This window comes from Acipenser ruthenus, chromosome 47 (genome assembly GCF_902713425.1).
Source record: "Acipenser ruthenus chromosome 47, fAciRut3.2 maternal haplotype, whole genome shotgun sequence".
Classification (NCBI taxonomy): domain Eukaryota; kingdom Metazoa; phylum Chordata; class Actinopteri; order Acipenseriformes; family Acipenseridae; genus Acipenser; species Acipenser ruthenus.
Genome location: NC_081235.1, coordinates 2,904,378 through 2,920,375, shown reverse-complemented (window position 1 = coordinate 2,920,375; position 15,998 = coordinate 2,904,378). Strand labels below are relative to the sequence as shown.

At 39.9% G+C, this 15,998-nt stretch overlaps 1 protein-coding gene across 4 annotated transcripts in view; it reads left to right on the top strand.

Annotated features, from left to right (window-relative positions):
• LOC117428892 (cAMP-specific 3',5'-cyclic phosphodiesterase 4D-like) overlaps positions 1 to 15,998 on the top strand; it is a 196,365-nt gene that overhangs the window by 156,149 nt on the left and 24,218 nt on the right. For all 4 annotated transcript variants that reach the window (XM_059014054.1, XM_059014056.1, XM_059014055.1 and 1 more), the window contains 4 exons: positions 8,093 to 8,284; positions 9,719 to 9,755; positions 11,972 to 12,045; positions 12,324 to 12,373. In XM_059014054.1, the coding sequence (XP_058870037.1) occupies positions 8,093 to 8,284; positions 9,719 to 9,755; positions 11,972 to 12,045; positions 12,324 to 12,373 (353 nt within the window). The remainder of the gene's footprint in view (positions 1 to 8,092; positions 8,285 to 9,718; positions 9,756 to 11,971; positions 12,046 to 12,323; positions 12,374 to 15,998) is intronic.

Below are 15,998 nucleotides of genomic sequence, written 5' to 3'. Positions count from 1 at the left end.
CTCAGACCAACACACTCTGAGAGCGAGACCTTATAAAGCAGGTGGCCAGGAGCTACTGAGACAATTGGAGATCATCTATCTCCTGACCACCTGCATTCCACACGTGAAGGCAGGGAGAGGAAGTTAACCCTCTCCCTGCTGAATCAACACAATATTAAATAGCGGACGGCTTTCGTCCGCCCGCATATAAACACACACAAAATACAAAATACAATATTTATAACCAACCACCACATACACAAACTAACCCAGATGATAATTACAATAACAGACACAACGAAAACATTAATATTCAAAAATGATACTAATAAAATAATAATGCCCCGCATACATATGCATAGTTACATGGGGGTGGGGTCACCCTGTCACACTTACATATAAAATTGTACACACTTGTTTTAATACATTTCAACAATGATTATATCCACGCAGAAAGCTATGAAAATGAATCAAACATAACTGTTTTTAAAGCAATTTAAAGTAATTGTAGCTAACAAAATATCTCCATCATGCATGTCTATTTATTGCTCTCCGATGTGCAGTGTTGAAAGAAACACATGTTATAGGAAACATGTATTTCAAAACATGATATCTGGTGCTACACTAGATTAAAGAAAACTATTTACAAGCCATGCTTTTAGACTAGTAGGGGGTGAAATTGTCCCCACCCCTTCACTGGCTTCTTTCCTGTCAATAGCCAATCGGCTGCGTCTCCTACTGACTTGGCTTTTACAAAGACACTCTTAGGTAAAATGACGCAAAGTGCAAACAGATTACCTGAGAATAAGGCACAGAAAGTTTCCTTTAACCTAAAGAAGTACCAGATTTCATGTTTTAAAATTAAACTACATGCTTGCTATAATATGTGTTTCACTTAAAATAGCACATTTGAGACCTGAGTAGCGAATGGAAGTGAAAAATGGCTGAGATTTATGGAATTATTTTGTCAGCTACAAAACTTGAAAATTTGGACAAAGATTAATCGTACCTAAATTATTAAAATTACATTTCTAATCAATAAAAGAAATAACAAACAACACCACTGGCTAATTTAAAATAATATAATGTGCAACTTGAATGAAGAACCCATCAATGTGTGTAGTGTGTAGATACTATCATATATTGATAATGCCAAACTTCAGTTCTTTACATCAGCCAAGCAGTGATCTTTTATCTAAGTTTGATTTTGCGGGTTGTGCAATGACTGTCGCGGGCCTGCGGGTTGTAATGTCAATTTATGGGTCTGACCCGCGGAATGTGGGTCACTTGGGTGGTCTGTTTTTTTTAGATCGCATTCCTAGTGGACCTGTGTGCCCTACTGTACGCCTCTGTGGATTAGCAGGTGTTAAAAGCCAAGGACACAGTGCAAATCCACCATCACCTGTAAAGAAACTTTACTGTAATATATAGTATGCTATTTAAACTTTTCTATACCACAATGTCTTTATGTTTTTATCTGTATAATCAATTAAAATCTACAATAGAGGTCAGTTGTCATATAATGTACATATCCAGAGTCCAGATGATAAGGCTATATTGATATTTTATTGGTAGTAATGTTACACTGGATGCAAATAATGGTAGATCATTTCAGCAATACAGCAAACTTTATGTAAGGTTACAAATGGTTAAAACATGAGAAGAAACCTCATTCAAAACCCCTAGCACAGAAAAAGGCTAAAATGCATAGTTTCTTAAATTACAAATGTTGATTACCTGGGTATTCTTGCAGGAGTTACCTAATGATATGCCATCTGGTGCATTGGGAAAATGATTATATCTGAGTCAAAATGAAGTTCATGACAGGAGCCAGACAGATTTGCACATATGCTCCAGTTGTTATAGGATGCATCACAGTCAGTGAATGGAACCCTTTCCTGTTCACATATGTATATGCATGGTGCTGCAGTGATTTGAATGCAACGTGTGCAATTGATGACTATCATTACTCGGGAAAACCCAGCAATGTCGTAAAACTCCTTTTAATATTTTGTAGCTGCACCTGATTACGTGGGACACTAATATAATCTTTATCAATGCAGCAGTGACCTGATGGACAGCTGTAGAGATGGTAGATGGAGTCCCATCAAGTCACCTGTGACCCTTTGCAATAACTCAGAGGCATCGAAGGACAGTGCGCTGGTACAGCACAGCCCCTGTTAGCAGCCATTCAAGGTCCTGACAGAGCTCCACAAGAGCTGTCCTTTCCAGTACTGATTGAGTTTTTATATCATCTGGTAAATCCAGGAAATTAACCCTGGTCCTGCACCCCCTCTCTCTGTATTGTCGAGTGAACCCTGGTCCTGCACCCCCTCTCTCTGTATTGTTTAATGAACCCTGGTCCTGCCCAACCTCTCTCTGTATTGTCGAATGAACCCTGGTCCTGCCCACCCTCTCTCTGTATTGTCGAATGAACCCTGGTCCTGCACCCCCTCTCTCTGTATTGTCGAATGAACCCTGGTCCTGCACACACTCTCTCTGTATTGTCGAATGAACCCTGGTCCTGCACCCCCTCTCTCTGTATTGTTGAATGAACCCTGGTCCTGCACACCCTCTCTCTGTATTGTCGAATGAACCCTGGTTCTGCACCCCCTCTCTCTGTATTGTCGAATGAACCCTGGTCCTGCACACCCTCTCTCTGTATTGTCGAATGAACCCTGGTCCTGCACCCTCTCTCTCTGTATTGTCGAGTGAACCCTGATCCTGCACACTCTCCGTCTGTATTGTTGGGGTCACAGCCAGGGCCTGGCAACCTCAGACTCAGACTCCAGCTCTGAAATTGCATTTGCTGCTGCAGCTGCATCTCTCAACATAGTCATGCTTGTTAAAAAAACAAACAAAGGACTTACCTGCAGTTTAAGGAGGGAGTGTGGTCCAGTGGTTAAAGTCCAGGGCTTGTACCAGAAGATCACCGGTTCAAATCCACCTCTGCCACTGACTGACTCACTGTGTGACCCTGAGCAAGTCACTTCTGCTCCATCCTGTGAATGAGATGTTAAATCAATGTCCTATTGTAAAGCACTCTGTGATGGTGGGCCACTATGAAAGGCGATATGTAAAGATATTATTATTATTATTATTATTATATTGCTGTCTGAAAGTAAGTTATATAGCTTTTCGTTAATGAACTCCTAATAAATGATAATGATCAGCACTGATTTGCTTTTAAATTCCCACACAATCAAAAGAAACAGCTGCAGGAAGTGCTTTCACTTTAACAACAGTGTGTGACTACAGCATTCTGTTTCTCCATGTCAGTGACCCACAGTCCTGCGCTAATTATCTGAACCCCCTCTGGGAAAGTGGCTACTTTAAACCAGAGCTTGGGATTTGGGATTCATGTAGAAATAAGTGAGCAGAACACTAATGAACCTACACTTCTGTCTTTGTCCAGCAGGTGGGGCCTGTGACATGTAGATCCCAGGGTAGGCTTGTTGAACATACAGTTCAATTGAGCTCTGTATACAATAGATAGGCACTGAGAGATTTGTAAGGCATTTTAAATGGAATGATAAATACCATCCATACACATCTTGATATCCTGTTTGTATTTTTGCAGTATTTTTTTTATTTTAAATAAATCGATCAGCTACTTGGAACTAGGAACAAGCATAGATGAGCCGAATGGCCTCTTCTTATTCGTAATTTTCCTATGCTCGTCTGTAAATCTGTCTTATAATTGAATATATAGAGGAACAATGATGCTGCGTTTAGGATGACTCCAGCGTTCAGGGAAAATCAATGACAAGATCCACAATTGAGAGGGTTGTCTGTTGCTAATCTGTAAACAGAAAAAAATAATGTCCTTTTCTAATATTACAGTAATAATACAATACACATCTGTAGGCTTTGTGTCACATGAAATAACTGTTCGACTAGTTCGATGCTAACACAGTGGAGATGACTGGTCCATTCAGTTAATTTAAATTAAGGCTAACATATTAATATAAACTGCTCAGAAAACAAAAAAACATTTCAACAGCTTCTATAAATTAAACTAATATTTTGAAATAGCAGTTCGCTCTATTGAAAATGTATTTTTGTCTACGACTGTAAGTCGCCCTGGATAAGGGCGTCTGCTAAGAAATAAAATAATAATAATAATAAAATTGCAGCCTTTGTAAAACGTGGAAGATTTTAGAATTGGAAGGAAGACGTTATTCCTAAAAGGGCAGTGTGCAAGACGTTTCATTTCTTGTGCGTTTGGGAAGTCCCCTTATGTGGTGACTGAGGCCTGCACTCCTAAATGAACTGCTGTGAGGTCGTGTTGGGGTCGGTACTGTACACCAGTAACAAACCAGGACATCTGGGTTCCCATTTCTACATCTTTATGTAGCTGCTGAGAGTCAACTTCAGGGTGCGGACATCTGTGGTATCCAGGGAAACGTTTCTTTACATTTTCAGTGTTCTCAGTGTTCTCATTCCGTTGATGTCACCAGAACGGAACTCTGTTTCTTTCCACTTTTGATGAGTTTTGGCACAACAACAGAACTGTTTATGGTCTGCTTTCATAGCGTTCTGTCCACACAGTCAGAAAGAACACCTTGTTGACAGTACAGTTTGTTTACATTCTCGGAGTTACTCCCTACCCTTCTTGACACCCGCTGTCAGTGCATCACTCTGTGAACACGATCGTCACTCTGCTTACTGCTCTACTCTTCTACTCTCAGCAGAAGGAGGTTGTAAGCGTTTGAAACGCTTGAACACACACAAAATACAGTAAACTGCACCATGAACCATCAAATGTGTATAGATGTTTTCTGAACTCAGATGGCTGGAGAGTTGTTTTTAGCTCCACGTGTCACAGCATCCTGGTAGCAATTTGTCAAAACAAATCAAGCAGCCTGGAGGAGAAACGAAGCAGGGAGGAGCAGAGTGAATGAACAGAGCCCTCAGGTGAAGCCTAAACAGGGTGCTGTATTTAGAGTGTGTCCCTGTGCCCGTCTCTACAAACAGCCTGCCTTCACGTGAATGAGAAATACTGTTCCACCTCACTTAATATGACACCATGACATCATCTTTACACATGCTATGGAAAAGTTCCAGCAATTCTGATAGCACAGTATAGCACACGTTCAAAGAGTACTTTAGTTATTCCACAAATGAGGATAACCCCAAATTAAACAGCTGAATTTAGAGAATAACTTTTATTAGATCAAGCTCCGCATTGGCTTCGTTGAGTGTAATAATGGAATTTGCAAGATTCCAAAATAAGATCTGGTAAGAACGCGCTGAATAGTTATGCAATGTAAGGTCTCTCAACACTGAAGCATTTCAAATGTCTAGTTTTCTATATTTCAGGAGCCACCTTCTGAAGCCCCCTCTTTTAAGCCCTCTGGTTTATACGCACACTCTGAATATATGTAAGGGCTCACAAGACATTTTGAATATAGAACTGAAGAAACAGTTCATTCCCTTCATATAAACCCACTCGGTTAGTAAACGGGGGATCAAGTTCTTGTCTCGTTGTACCCTGAACACAAGCTGTACAAGCGCATGGAGTTCTTGCATGCTAATTCAAGGACAGAAATGACTTCTGTTGGATGACTAGCCCTGAATAACCCACTCAGACAGCCAGGCTCACCTGTCCTAAAGCAGCAGGTCACATTTCTTTATTCACATTTCAACATGGACATGCTCCACAGGGCAGATTTAAAACCATGAGGACAGCATTCCGAATCATGATCCTGTTGGTTTCTTTCTGTTAAATCACCCTCTCCTCTCCCACTATTCTTGCTGAATGCTTTGTTAGTTTCCATAAGCCATGCACTCTTCAGAACTGCTGCTCTTTGTGGATTGGAACTCTAGTGTCTATGAGAAATCTGTTTACTTGGTTGTCTTTGGTTACTGGTTAGGTGCAGATTACAATTGAGAATAAAAGCACATATTAGAATATAATCGTACTAAATACAGAATATAGTAGGTGTGGTACTGTAGAGATATTATAGTGAAACAGTTGGAAAGGTGACATTGTCCTACACATAGTAGGAGTATATTACTGCAAAAAGAACTATATATAATACAGCAGGATACAGCTTCACAGAGGGGGGGTTTAAAACAATCAAAATATAGGTACTGAAACTCTGGAACCACTGCAGAAGGGTGTCAGTGTGTGTATTCTAAAATCAGATTCACAAGTTTCTGTTGAAACCAGCTGAATAATGTTACGTTAGCAGATTGAATTACTTAACGCTTTGTAGTTTTCCATATAGAAAGCTTGATTTCAAATTTTAAAAAAATGTGGCATTTCAAAATCTAACATGAAATACTGTACTACTATCATGGCTTCCGGTAGACTTTTGCGATATCGTTTTGCAGTTTCTTTGATTACATGATGTTGAAGGATCTAAATTATGTTTTTTTTTTTTGTTTTTTTTATGTCAATCCTCAAATTCTAGGTGATGCGAAGCGATTGGCCATAGCTGTAGATATGCTGATGTTGTGTGAGTTGCACAGTGACTTACAGATACATGTAGCTAATAGTGAGTTTCAATTTATCAATTACTTTTCTTTTTCATTAAATATTTCTAGTGATTGATGAGTATCCTATTGAATCCTGATTCTCCTTGGATATAGAGCTGTTCGCTGTTTCTGAATTCTCTGTCTCTATCTATCTATCTATCTATCTATCTATCTATCTAAAGTTTGAGAAAAAGGAAAACTGCTGTGTACCAAAATGCTCAATAAGAAAAAAGAAAAAAAAGAAAAGGATATTTCAGGTACTTAAAAAGGTAGAATAATTGATTACAAATCAATTATACAGGACGTTTCGGACTACAAGTCCTTCATCGGCTGAATACAAAAAAACAGTGCTTTAAGAAGTTGATAAAAAACAAACAAGTAGTCTTTTAAACAAAATTCCAGAATGTTGATGATGATGATGATGACCTCAGAATAGAATGTTCATTCCAAATGGCTCCAAAGTGCCTAGTTTGAAAATAGGTTCACATTCCTTTTGTTTCACATATTAATATTCACATATTACTTCAGTACATAAATTCTGACCAGTGCAAGTTAAAAATGAGACTCAGCAAGATACCCCTAAGAACAACAGCAATCAATATTGAGTGTCTGCAGTAATGAAAACACTTGTAGCATCATTATTCATTTGCATATAGATTTGGAGAGAATGAATTGTGGCTTGAGCTTGAAATAGCTCTCCTGTGCTTCACAGCGCCCGACCCCTAGGAGAGCCCAGTGCAATCTATAAATATCTGAGAATGAACAGTCAATGCTGATGGAATTGGAGTTCACTCTACCTGAAACACTATTTATAGAGCATCCACAAGGAGCTGTGTCAACAGAGGGGACTATTTTTAGACCCACATTGTCATCATATTGATCGTGCAGCAGCTGCACAATATTGCTGGCCCAACAGAGCTTGGAAGGAAGTTTTAAAAATCCATTATTTATTATCGCTAATGATATCTACACTGGTCCCTGTTTGAAAGAAAATATAGTGTAGGGTGCTATGTTAGATACAAGGGGATTGTCAGCTACTCAGAGTGGATTATCAGTTTGTATCATACAGCCCCCTGTAGCCTGTATGATATTCTATATAAACCACACAGGTCATATAGAGCACAGTGCTCTGTGTATTTAGAAACTGTTCTGATGTGTTACAAAAGCTGTTTTTGCTTGATTCCGAACACAGTTTTCTTTAGTAGTACTTGATTTGACATGAGCTCATGTAAGTGTATTTGAGATGCACCCCATCACTCACACACAGCGTTGGTTACAGGGCCGCAGACACAAGTGGAGACCACTGAACTGGGGTCATTTGGAAACAACCACTATTAATGATAATGTTGCCAGGGCTAGAAAAATGAAAGCAAATGGATTGGTTCAGCAACTAGATCTTCTGATTGACCTTTCAATAATACACGTGTAGAATCCACAGTGGTGTCAAAAAGTTTTAAGACAGTTTCGGGAAACTTTGTTTTTTGTATTTTTGGTGTCTCTAGAAGGATAGTCTGGGCATCGGGTGATGCCTATTTCTAAACAGTCCAACAGAAAACTGTCATCTGAATGCCTCCCTCCCCTGCAGAATCCTGCCTGTCTAACCCGTCCTCCTCTCTTTTCCCTTGTGCAGCTTTGATGTTGAGAATGGCCTGTCGGTGGGACGGAGCCCCCTGGACCCCCAGGCTAGTCCAGGGTCCGGCCTCATCCTGCAAGCCAACTTCCCCCACAGCCAGCGGCGGGAGTCCTTCCTGTACCGGTCAGACAGCGACTTTGACCTGTCCCCCAAAGCCATGTCCAGGAACTCGTCCACCACCAGTGAGCTGTGAGTATATATCCACACTATACCTCCACAGGGAAACATAGGGAAACATCTTGACCTCTTCACATCTGAACCTCTCCACAGCTACAAAAGATAACATGCCCACATCTAGACAACTTCACATCTCCACATCTACCTGCACTACATTATCACATCTCCACATCTACCTGCACTACATTATCACATCTCCACATCTACCTGCACTACATTATCACATCTCCACATCTACCTGCACTACATTATCACATCTCCACATCTACCTGCACTACATTATCACATCTCCACATCTACCTGCACTACATTATCACATCTCCACATCTACCTGCACTACATTATCACATCTCCATATCTATCTGCACTACATTATCACATCTCCACATCTACCTGCACTACATTATCACATCTACACATCTACCTGCACTACATTATCACATCTCCACATCTACCTGCACTACATTATCACATCTCCACATCTACCTGCACTACATTATCACATCTCCACATCTACCTGCACTACATTATCACATCTCCACATCTACCTGCACTACATTATCACATCTCCACATCTACCTGCACTACATTATCACATCTCCACATCTACCTACACTACATTATCACATCTCCACATCTACCTACACTACATTATCACATCTCCACATCTACCTGCACTACATTATCACATCTCCATATCTATCTGCACTACATTATCACATCTCCACATCTACCTGCACTACATTATCACATCTCCACATCTACCTGCACTACATTATCACATCTCCACATCTACCTGCACTACATTATCACATCTCCACATCTACCTGCACTACATTATCACATCTCCACATCTACCTGCACTACATTATCACATCTCCACATCTACCTGCACTACATTATCACATCTCCACATCTACCTGCACTACATTATCACATCTCCACATCTACCTGCACTACATTATCACATCTCCACATCTCAACACCTCTACAAATACACATGTGTACTTATTCACAGCTTCACATGTCAAAAACTTGTAGGCACCTTTTCAACTGTACATCACATCTCTACATCTCCCTCCACAATGACCCAACCTCAGAATCACACTCCCACCATTTGTCAACTCTTATCTGAATAGCACTTTCCAAACATCTCCTGCAAAGTTTCCTGCAGGATGTGTGACCATTTGATAGGCAGAAAATGATTTGCATCCATTTGCAAAAGTCAGCTATGTAGGTTATATATGTGCAGTTTTGAAAGAAACACATGTTAAAGAACATATCTCTTTATTTTAAAAAAATATATCTGGTAATTCATTCATAACTGCACATCTACAAAACACTCCATGTGCCCAACACTCTACATTTATGGAATTATGTAATTAGCTGTGAATATTTTGAATACTACTTTGTTTTTTTAATTTGTGATTTGGTATTGTGTTTCAGACACGGAGAAGACATGATTGTAACACCATTTGCACAAGTAAGTTACTGCATCATTAGCCATCATCCACAATAATAAAACACTCAGAAACGCTAAAAGAAACTTTGTACATGATATTATTTTTTTATCATTATGTACATGGCACACTGTTTCCATTTGTATAGTGTATGTTTGCATGATTTATTATTTTACCTCACTTTACCTCATTTTTAACTCACACACAGTATTCATACACCTTGTTACTCTGGCGCCTGGGCGCCTGGGGTGCGTTCAATGGCAGAGCGCCCTCTCATGGAGCCCTGTAACATATGTTAGCAGATATTGCATGGTCTGTTAGGAACGAGCAGTTTCACAATAGCAGGCAAGAAATCGCTGTATACTAAAACAGTTGCTTTAAGTGAGTTTGCATATATATATATATTTTTTTTTTAATGTAATTACTACTGATGTATTTTTGTAATAAAGTTACTGACACTTGTTTTGGTTTAACATCTTGAGGCGTGCATCAGATTTGTCAAGTTATAAATAGTCCATGTTTCCTTTTCTAATACAATCGTCACTTTAAAAAAATAAAACATAATCAGTTTTAAAAAGCTAAAATGACAACAAAAATATTACACATGTGTTTCATACAAATCCACATTTTAAAAAATCAATTTGCAAACACCACACTGATAATGCAGGTCGGCCATTTTGAACCTGCAGCGAGGCGGCGCTGTTGTGTCGCGCTCTCGGCATGCAGGTTGTTCAATAGCAAGCGCCACGTAATGCCCTGGAGCACACTGCCTAACCCTAACCCTGGTGAAGTGACCTTCAAATTGGGGAATGAAAACATGGGGTAAAATAATTGGACTATGAGGACATGGTGAGAGGAGCCTCAAAAGAAGTTGTAGTCATCACTTTCAATTCAAGCTGTTGCATTCGGATCCGAAAAGAGTGCCCCTTTAATTACATCCTTCCAAACAGCCGGTCTTGAGATGATGTCAAGAGAAAGGCCAGTTTAAAAATAACTGCTTCTAAAAGCATCAAACACTAACCCTATTTCTTATGTGCCATTTGTTTTCTGTGATTATTCTTTTAATGTTGAACAGTTAATCCAACACAAATTTTTGCTTCCCTATAAAGCCAACTTATTTAGGCGCCAGTGTTCTTGAAAAACCGTCCCCTGAGATTTAGAGATGACGTTAGTCTTCAAAATAATGTGCTCCTGGGCGTAGAGCATCAAATTCAAACACCGCCCAAATCAAAGTATTGAAAGCTACCCTTATCTAAAATGGGCCGTTTAAAAATATCCCACCACGTCAGACGACAGAATCATGCTTCCACTCAGTGCTGTGTGTCAATAGCAAAGGCTGTGTGATTAATGGGATGATTTCAAGCCCTGCCTGCTGTCGTGTTGGCACAGTTCTCTGTCCCCAGTAGTAGCTTTATGGGGTCATTTCCATTTGAACCAAGAACCATGTGAACATACCCTCGCAGCTCTGTGAGAGAGACAGAGAGAGAGAGAGAGAGAGAGAGACCCTCAATCCTGACCTGAATACACCCGGCTTGTCTGACTGCATGCCTTCCATTCAGTCCTGGCCCTCACAAGTGAGACTGACAGCACTGCCCAATTGTGTGGTGTTGTGTTATGTTTGTGAAGTGCTAACCACTCATAGGTGAAAGCTCTGCAGAGCTACTGTATTAGTGTTCTGAGATACCCGAACCCAATAGCTGTGGGGCTTTCTGTCATTCAGTTTATTAGGTCAGGGATTAAAGTATTTATGGAACAAAAATACATCATTGTTATTTATGTAACACACTGATCATCCAGTTGTGATGAAACTTGGTAAGAACATTCAATAGCACAAGCTTCAGGACAGTGTGACACTTCTGGCTTTGCGATGACTAATGAAGGCACGAGCATGTGAACAGACCACTGCAACTTCATGGATAGTACTGAACTCCATGTGATGCTTTAAAAAGATTCAACACAGCCTCTCTCTTCAACGCTGATACTACAGCATACATTTCAGAACTTACAATTCCCATTAAACCTTTTGGAAAGAGGTGTAATATACTGTGGTACATGTTGGATATTTGCAGTGATTCATATTAGTGATTCATATTAGTTAATAGTACAGAATGGCCTGTGATTAACTAGGTTTGACACGCAGTGTACATTGAACAGTACTGGGTTAATGGACCCGGTGTTTGTTTTGGCAGTGTAGTTATTCCTTTGGCTAAGGGCAGTTCTATATCGATTCCTCTCTCAGGTGCTGGCCAGCTTGCGAACAGTTCGGAGTAACTTTGCAGTCCTGACTCACCTACAGGAGCGAGTGACCAACAAGTAAGTCCCCTGTTCAAGATCTTCCTGCTGTGAAAGGAAACATGAGAGGAGAACCAGGAGAATATAGACTCTTTACGAGGAGAAATCATTGGAATTCCAAACACAGTTTTGTGGTAGCTGAGGAGTGTCCTGGAATAATTTGATAACCGCAATTTCATTTTCTTTAGATGATGGTTACATTAATCTTGTGGGGTGTGCAGTTTTGCCCCTTGTGGATTTCGTTGTACCCTACTGGTTTTAAAGTCTGCTCAGTAACTGCCTTTGTTTAATGACTGCAGGAGATCATCGGGCAGCAATCCCCCATCCATGTGTAAAGCAAATCTCCCAGGTGAGTGTGTGAGCAACTGCTCCTGTGCGTACCTTTGTGTTCTATGTTGTATGTAGGGTGTTTATGTTGTGTGTGTGTATTGGTTCATGGAGTATGGGGTAGGAGGATGGCACCATCACTTCACATGCAGATTAAAAGGGAATTTTGTATGTGAGCACGGGGATGTGCACAAATTAGTTCACGTGCAGATGTACCGAGATTCCAAATTGAATGATTGATTAGCAATCGGTACAGCGGCGTAAAAGATGCAGTGTTTCACTCACTCGGGGTTGGGTGTTCGGTGAGTAGAGAACGGGAGAGAGAAGGAGAGTAAAATAAATTAAAATAATTAATAACAATTGCTATTTTGTGCTGGAAGGACCAGCATGATACTTTTTTTGTTTTTAACTCAACGTGTTTGTTTGTCTGTTCGTTCACATTGTTTAGTGTTAGTCCGTTTTGTTTGTCTATTTATTTTGGCCTCAAGTGTCGTGTGCTGTTTTTATTTAAATCTTTTATTTTGTTTGTTTAATAACCACACTGAGCGCAGCCATAGCGCCTCAGTTTCACCCCGCAGCATCTGTGTTTTACTGCTGCTTACTGATCCTGACGTCACCACCCACCTGCACCACTCAAGCCATCCGTGACAGCAACCTCTTCCAGTTTCACTCCTCTCCCCATCATTGTGGACAGCTCCAAAATATGAAAGAGTATTCAGAGCTGCATACATTAAACTAGTTGTGAAAAACAAAATAACTTCAGAAATCTTACCTGTTTTAGATAATCATTTACTAGGCAGGTCTCGGATGTGCAGTTTCAAGAGAAACACCTTATAGTGTATTGTCTTTTTAAAATATGGTATCTGGTGCATAAGAAGATAAAAACATCAGAAAAGGCTATTCGGCCCATCAAGGCTCATCCCTTATTCGCACACGTTTCGTCCATACTAGGGGGGTCTAATTTAATAGGACAGTATTCCTCGTGTTTTAGATGCCTAACCTGGTGGGCTAGTCCATGCATTTATGACTCTCTGTGCTTCCTACCGTCTGTTCTAAACATTTCAAACATGAATGAATGTCTATGGGATTATTTGTTGGCTACAAGTACTTTAAGCATCCATCTATCCAGGCACTCGTTGACACACTTGTGTACAGGGTGCCAGGCCTGTGTCGGTGTCTATGATGATCACACACCATGCTGATATATGGAGGGTGGGCAATCGAGACTCTTCCAGCCCTCCGAGGAGTGTTCGGCATTATTTCAATACAGAATGTGAGGATTTGTAATGCTGAATATACTGTACACATACAGAAGGAAATATTTTGAATTTGATAATTGAACTGAAATATTGATAATTGAACTCAGATTCAATGAACCAAACATTAACTGATTAGCTTGTGCAACTGACTGATTAAAAAGTAAGTTGTTTGAAATATCATTTTAAATTGCTTTTTGTTTTAAATATACATGGTATTATCTGAGTATGTTCTGTTGCTCCCATATTGAGTTTTGATCATGTTGCACCACGCCCTTACCTGGCTTTAAGCAGCTTTGAGCTTGTCTGAAGTATCCCATCATACTGCACCGGCCGGGACTGATCAGATCCTCATGCCACTCAAACCATGTCAATACGTGACTTTTCACCTCCTCTGCTGTGCTGTATAACCGTGCAGATAGGCGCATGGTACTCTTGGGTACACGCTGATGTGTGAGAGGACGCACTTCATCCTTTGGCTTCATATATATGCCCATATGCATCTCCAAGTATAAGCTGAGATAAGTTAATATACAAGACGTGGGGACTAAGATGTTATACAATATATATGCATTTCTATACACCATCATTGATAAAGAACACATTCAAGGATTGTCAATGGATTTCTGAGAGCTTTATAAGTGTCCTGCCATTACATTAGCACCACTATAGACTGAGAGGGGGCTGACAGTTGAAAGGTCTCGTTGTCCTGTGGTTTGAATGTGATAAGGAAAGTTGCTAGTTCCAACAATTAGGCTTCTCCAGACAAACTCAAAGTCAAATAGAGGCTGATTCAGAAAAAAAAAAAATGGTAAGAACACAAGCTAACCAAGAACCACTCAGAACGATTGCATAAAATAGTGAGGGAAACACAATTAAAAAGACAAATGAAGCTAACGTTCAGATCATTTAACAATCCTGCCTTTAACCCACGGACAGAGGCGCTGTCGTCCTAGCCCTCCCAATCCCAGCTGCGCTCTGTTACACGTTTTTGCTCAAACCCTGGGCTCTCTGTGTGAGAGCCTGCTGAGGCTATTCCCCCTGCGCAGCTCTGAGGATATTAAGCATCCTGTTGACGTCAGACAGGCCATTCATAAAAAAAATATTAGCCTGTGTCTTCAGCAGAGCCTGCCAAACGTCTGCCTACTCACTGCAACAGCCTGTCTCGATCACAGCGTTTCTGTCACCTCCAGCATATACAGCACAGGACTTGGACAAAGTGTTGGAAACACCTGCCAGAACTGGCAATAGGGTGTAGGGCAAGCATAGGGAGCCAGCATGGCACTAATTTAATGTCTACAAGATCTTAAAATTGGATCGCTTTTTGAGCCTTGTGCGGCTTTGGCTAGGGAAGCAGCTGTCATTCCAGTACCTACATCAGAATCACTCTGACTGAAATAGACTTGCGACAGGGAGATGCAGCTTTTCTATAAGGTAATATGTTCAGTTGACCAGATCTCTTTTATGGTATAAGTGTGTCTTCTTGTAAGAGTAAGAGGACTTTAAAGCGAGAAGACACTCCTGTACTGTAAAAGACAGGGGTCCTATTAATAAATAATGTTTTAATTAAAGGAAAAGAACACAATGCATATAGTAGTGTTTGTTTTTTTTTTGTCCGCTGGCATTTTACCGTTTACGAGAAGATAGAACAATAAGATGTTCTGGTATGTTCTGAAATTTGGCATTTTGAGAGTGGTTTCGTGGTTTATAATATATTACAGAATGTATGCCAGGGACTGAAAACACAAAAGTATGTGCTGCATGTCTCTACATGTGCCTCTATCAGACTGCTGCTGCAGGGCAGTGACCCTCCTCAAATCCATTCATTATTCACTGAAGCCCAGTGTGTTTTTTTGTTTTGTTTTGTTTGTTTTACTTGTAAAAGGAAATTGCTCTTTAATCTCATTTTACAGAACGATCAAAAAGGCAGATGTTTTTATACAAATACAGAAATACAGTGGCACTAACAACCATACTGACAGTCGCTCTTCATTTCAGTAACCGCTAAAACATAATTTCAATTTCAATGACATTTTAGCAGGGGAAAAACAGGTTTTAGGTATATATTGTACACATCTATACCATAATTAATCACTGATGTGTTAATGGGGTCAATTAAAAAAAAGTGTATATATATATATATATTCTTTAATAAAACAGTACATATGTATATACTCCATTCCAGATGCCATGTCAGATTTTCCATCAACTATTTCAGGTATAAGAAAAAAGCAGTGTTTTTAATCATTATTATTAAAATCATAGACAATCACATTCCATCTCTCTTAAAAAGCTATTTCAGGAAAAAATAAATCTTTTTTTTTTTTTATTATTTGGCTGAATGTAAACAACAGTTCCCAGTTTCCATGACGACACAAAATGGCCACCCTT